The sequence below is a fragment of the Bombina bombina genome, chromosome 3 (assembly GCF_027579735.1).
Source record: "Bombina bombina isolate aBomBom1 chromosome 3, aBomBom1.pri, whole genome shotgun sequence".
Classification (NCBI taxonomy): domain Eukaryota; kingdom Metazoa; phylum Chordata; class Amphibia; order Anura; family Bombinatoridae; genus Bombina; species Bombina bombina.
In genome coordinates, this window is record NC_069501.1 from 100,554,165 (window position 1) to 100,560,164 (window position 6,000).

General features: G+C 37.4%; 1 protein-coding gene across 1 annotated transcript in view; it reads right to left on the reverse strand.

Annotated features, from left to right (window-relative positions):
- Nucleotides 1-4,548, reverse strand: part of TTC3 (tetratricopeptide repeat domain 3) — a 410,905-nt gene extending 406,357 nt beyond the window's left edge. The window contains exons 1-3 of the mRNA XM_053705936.1: nt 4,423-4,548; nt 3,332-3,419; nt 2,434-2,487 (exon numbers count right to left, since the gene is read on the reverse strand). Coding sequence (XP_053561911.1) covers nt 2,434-2,487; nt 3,332-3,419; nt 4,423-4,478 — 198 coding nt within the window. The 5' untranslated portion in view covers nt 4,479-4,548. The remainder of the gene's footprint in view (nt 1-2,433; nt 2,488-3,331; nt 3,420-4,422) is intronic.
- Between the last annotated feature and the right edge of the window lie 1,452 nt (nt 4,549-6,000).

Consider the following 6,000-nt stretch of genomic DNA (forward strand, 5'->3'; position numbering starts at 1 on the left):
GTACAATGTCCGCCACCCGCTTGGGTATAGGAAAAGCTTCGGGGGGCCCCGGGACCTCTAGGAACTTGTCCATTTTACATAGTTTCTCTGGAATGACCAAATTCTAACAATCATCCAGAGTGGATAACACCTCCTTAAGCAGAGCGCGGAGATGTTCCAACTTAAATTTAAATGTAATCACATCAGGTTCAGCTTGTTGAGAAATTTTCCCTGAATCTGAAATTTCTCCCTCAGACAAAACCTCCCTGGCCCCCTCAGACTGGTGTAGGGGCCCTTCAGAACCAATATCATCAGCGTCCTCATGCTCTTCAGTATTTCCTAAAACAGAGCAGTCGCGCTTTCGCTGATAAGTGGGCATTTTGGCTAAAATGTTTTTGATAGAATTATCCATTACAGCCGTTAATTGTTGCATAGAAAGGAGTATTGGCGCGCTAGATGTACTAGGGGCCTCCTGTGTGGGCAAGACTGGTGTAGACGAAGGAGGGGATGATGCAGTACCATGCTTACTCCCCTCACTTGAGGAATCATCTTGGGCATCATTTTCTCTAAATTTTGTGTCACATAAATCACATCTATTTAAATGAGAAGGAACCTTGGCTTCCCCACATTCAGAACACAGTCTATCTGGTAGTTCAGACATGTTAAACAGGCATAAACTTGATAACAAAGTACAAAAAACGTTTTAAAATAAAACCGTTACTGTCACTTTAAATTTTAAACTGAACACACTTTATTACTGCAATTGCGAAAAAGTATGAAGGAATTGTTCAAAATTCACCAAAATTTCACCACAGTGTCTTAAAGCCTTAAAAGTATTGCACACCAAATTTGGAAGCTTTAACCCTTAAAATAACGGAACCGGAGCCGTTTTTATATTTAACCCCTTTACAGTCCCTGGTATCTGCTTTGCTGAGACCCAACCAAGCCCAAAGGGGAATACGATACCAAATGACGCCTTCAGAAGGTCTTTTCTATGTATCAGAGCTCCTCACACATGCATCTGCATGTCATGCTTCTCAAAAACAAGTGCGCAATACAGGCGCGAAAATGAGACTCTGCCTAAGATTAGGGAAAGCCCCTAGAGAATAAGGTGTCCAATACAGTGCCTGCCGGTTATTTTACAAAATTCCCAAGATTAAAATAATTCCTCAAGGCTATGGAGTATAAAATATGTTTATATATAAATCGATTTAGCCCAGAAAATGTCTACAGTCTTAAAAAGCCCTTGTGAAGCCCTTTTTTTCTGTCTGTAATAAAAATGGCTTACCGGATCCCATAGGGAAAATGACAGCTTCCAGCATTACATCGTCTTGTTAGAATGTGTCATACCTCAAGCAGCAAAAGTCTGCTCACTGTTCCCCCAACTGAAGTTAATTCCTCTCAACAGTCCTGTGTGGAAACAGCCATCGATTTTAGTAACGGTTGCTAAAATCATTTTCCTCTTACAAACAGAAATCTTCATCTCTTTTCTGTTTCAGAGTAAATAGTACATACCAGCACTATTTTAAAATAACAAACTCTTGATTGAATAATAAAAACTACAGTTAAACACTAAAAAACTCTAAGCCATCTCCGTGGAGATGTTGCCTGTACAACGGCAAAGAGAATGACTGGGGAAGGCGGAGCCTAGGAGGGATCATGTGACCAGCTTTGCTGGGCTCTTTGCCATTTCCTGTTGGGGAAGAGAATATCCCACAAGTAAGGATGACGCCGTGGACCGGACACACCTATGTTGGAGAAATAATGTCTCTTTAACACAGACAATATGATGCAATCATCTCATCTTTTATGAGGGGTTTAACAGCGTTATATACAAGCAGCTACAGCTTTATCAATTAGCACTTTTAAGTTCTTTTAACCCAAATTAAATCACAAATAATCTTTTGTTTCATCAGAGGTGGTAAGAATATAGTTTTATCTCTAAAATACTGCTATACTCATCACGTGTGCTACAGATTGTGCCTTGTGTACCAGCAGCAAAGCAAGCAGTTTTTAGGAACTGGGTATTAACGCATGGTAAAGTAGTTTAACCCTGTGCTGAGCTGTTTTGCAGTTTTTAGATGCTGCTCACATTTCATCTCTACTGTAGGCCATTGTTTAGTGAGAAAACCACACATATTATACAGATTCAAACTATATCAAAATGCAAACATAGGTTATTTCACTATAAAAACTGTCAGAAGTCAGAGGAGCTCGGAGCATAAGGTTAACTTCTGTAAATATTATACAAACACATACAGAAAATTAATAAAGTACTTGTTCTACTTTCATTTTACTTCTGGTTCCTTTGTAGGAGCCGAGGAACAAATTTATATGTAGCTTGATGTAGTTAGAATAAACAACAAAAAGATATAAATGGACACATGAGCTATACAGAGAGATAAAGGCAGAGGGAGACTAAGACAAAATGCACCTTTATTCAGAAAGCCTTACCCTTGCCATTTTATTCCCAATCTTCAGTATGCCTTCGATATAACTCCGCTGGTCCTGCAACATACAGAACAACATCATACACAACAGGCAGTACTTGATGGAAAAAACTAAATTTTTATTGTATTAGTACCTAGCAATTTATTGGTTACAAATATTTGGTCAACCAAGATTAATTTTACCCAGAATAACCTAGTATAACTAACACGATTTAAAAAGACAAAGGGGAACTTGGTGTGGTATGTTCTCCCTACAATAAATAAAATAAAGAACCATGTAAGAGATTTCCTTCACCAAAAAAGTAAAAACAATAAAAGTATAAAAGTCTATGAGTTAGTCTTAAAGGGACATAAAACCCACACTTTTTCTTTCATGGTTTAGAAAGAGCAGGCAATTTTAAACAACTTTCTAATTTAATTATATTATCTAATTTGCTTCATTCTCTTGATATACTTTGTTGAAAAGCAAATCTAGATAGGCTCAGTAGCTGCTGATTTGTGGCTGCACACAGATGCCTCCTGTGATTGGCTCACCCTGTGCATTGCTATTTCTTCAACAAAGGATATCTAAAGAATGAAGAAAATGTAAATAATAGAATTAAATTGGAAAGTTGTTTAAAATTGTATTCTCTACCTGAATCATGAAAGAAAGATTTGGGGTTTCATGTCCCTATAAGGCTACCTTCAGGCAAGCCAATCAGCTGTCATCATTTGTCAGGTCTAAAATGATATGTAAAGCCAACTTAATAAAAAAAACTACTTGTTTTTCATTGCCGGGATCAAATGAACGTGCACTTGACTTGCCAGCAGGCCATGTGCAAAACCGGAGAACTTTTCAAATAAGTACTTTTATAAATGGAAACATATATATAATATTGACAGTAGTTTAAGACGTAACTTACCGCCACTTTCCTTACAAAGTCCATAAGATCTTCTAGGGCCTCTATATATTTCAAATCTTTTATCCTCAAATCTGAGCACTCCAAGACCCTTAATTAAAGAGAAAAAAAAAAAATTTGTTTTAAAAAATGAACTCAATAGATTCTATTCAACAGAGTATATAAAATGATCTACCATAATTACACTATTTTTTTTTTTGTTCTCTTTGCAAACAGCGGTTAATTTTTTTTAAATTTAAGTAAAAACTAAACTTTCATAATTCATACAGAGCATGCAAGTTTAAAGAACTTTAAATGTACTATTATCTAATTTGCATTTTTTTCCTTGGCTTCCTTTGTTGAAAAGCATATCTTAGTAGGCTCATGAGCAGCAATGCAACCTCGGAAGATTGGTGTCTGACACTGGTTTTACCTGATGTGTTCAGCTAGCTCCCAGTAATGCATTGCTGCTCCTCCAACAAAAGGATACCAAGAGAATGAGGCAAATTTCATAATAGAAGTAAATTGTAAATTTGTTTAAAATTGTATGCTTTACTTGCATCGTGAAAGAAACTTTGGGTTTCATGTCCCTTTAAACTTTAAAAAAAAATCAGCAAGGTTGGGCTACCTGCAAGTTACTTAAAGGGACAGTACACACCAATTTTCATATCACTGCATGTAATACAAACTACTATAAAGACAGATTGTGATCTAAAACTCCAGTATAAAACCTTTTAAAAAATATACTTAGAAGTTCCCAGTTTAGTACTGTTGACAAGGTTAGGCTGGGACACCCAATGCAATTGGCTTAGAAATCAGGAAGAGCAGAACCTCCCCCTTCCTCTTCATATGAAAAAACAGATAACACAGACAGGAAGAAGCAGGAATCTGTAGATTTCAGTCTACATCTGATACTTTGGGGCTTGGTTAAGAGTCTGAAAATCATCACAATGTTATTAAAAAAATAAGTAAAACTATAGATGGTTACAAAAACACTCCCAGATGTGCTATATAAATGGATCAAGTACAAAAGATTAATGCAAAGAAAATTCTAGCGTACAATGTCCCTTTAATCAGAATTATAATGGGTTGTAACTAGAGGAAACGTAACTTACCATGGCGGCTCAGATTTTAGTTTGGGACAATCTTTTCTAAGGGTAGGCCACACCATAAATACTTTAATTAAATCACAGTTGTCTCTCAGCTCATCGATTGGAATAGAAAGCCAGTGACTAAGTGGATCAACTGTGCAGTAAGAGGGAAAAACAAAAGTTTAAGCAGTACAGAAACAGTAAACACTTTTCAAAACTAATAATTTTATTTGAAAATCTCACAGTAAAACAACTTTGCAATAAACTATTTTGACCTCTTCGTGTAATTTAGCTCTGAAATTGTGAATTTTCTCATTCTCAGAATTGGAAACGTACCCTGCTGACTTTTCAAGGCTAGCACTGCTACATACATTCCCCTAAAAGGTTTTAACAAATAACTGTAAACCACTTTATACTAACATACTGAGCATGGCTAGCCTTTTTAGCTGCATGCTCAAGTCCAATTTGGTTCCTCCAAAAAAAAACATAATTTATGCTTACCTGATAAATGTATTTCTCTTGTGGTGTATCCAGTCCACGGATCATCCATTACTTGTGGGATATTCTCCTTCCCAAAAGGAAGCTGCAAGAGGATCACCCACAGCAGAGCTGTCTATATAGCTCCTCCCCTAACTGCCACTACCAGTCATTCGACCGAAGACAAGCAAGAGAAAGGAGAAACCATAGGGTGCAGTGGTGACTGTAGTTGAAAAATAAAAAACACCTGGCCTTAAAATGACAGGGCAGGCCGTGGACTGGATACACCACAAGAGAAATAAATTTATCAGGTAAGCATAAATTATGTTTTCTCTTGTAAGGTGTATCCAGTCCACGGATCATCCATTGCTTGTGGGATACCAATACCAAAGCTATAGGACATTGATGAAGGGAGGGACAAGGCAGGCGCTTAAACGGAAGGCACCACTGCCTGCAAGACCTTTCTCCCAAAAATAGCCTCCGAAGAAGCAAAAGTATCAAATTTATAGAACTTTGAAAAAGTATGAAGCGAAGACCAAGTCGCCGCCTTACAAATCTGTTCAACAGAAGCCTCATTTTTAAAATCCCATGTGGAAGCTACCGCTCTAGTAGAATGAGCTGTAATCCTTTCAGGAGGCTGCTGGCCAGCAGTCTCATAAGCTAAGCGTATTATAATCCTTAGCCAAAAAGAAAAAGGTTGCCGAAGCCTTTTGGCCTCTCCTCTGTCCAGAGTAGACAACAAACAATGCAGATGTTTGACAAAAATCTTTAGTAGCTTGTAAATAAAACTTTAAAGCACGAACCACGTCAAGATTGTGTAAAAGACGTTCCTTCTTTGAAGAAGGATTAGGACACAGTGACGGTACAACAATCTCCTGATAGATATTTTTATTAGATACCACCTTAGGTAAAAAAAAAAAACAGGTTTGGTACGTAACACTACCTTATCTGCATGAAAAATGAGATAAGGGGAATCACATTGTAAAGCAGGTAACTCCGAAACTCTTCGAGCCGAGGAGATGGCTACTAAAAACAGAACCTTCCAGGATAAGAGCTTAATATCTATGGAATGCAAAGGTTCAAACGGAACCCCTTGAAGAACCTTAAGAACTAAATTTAAACTCC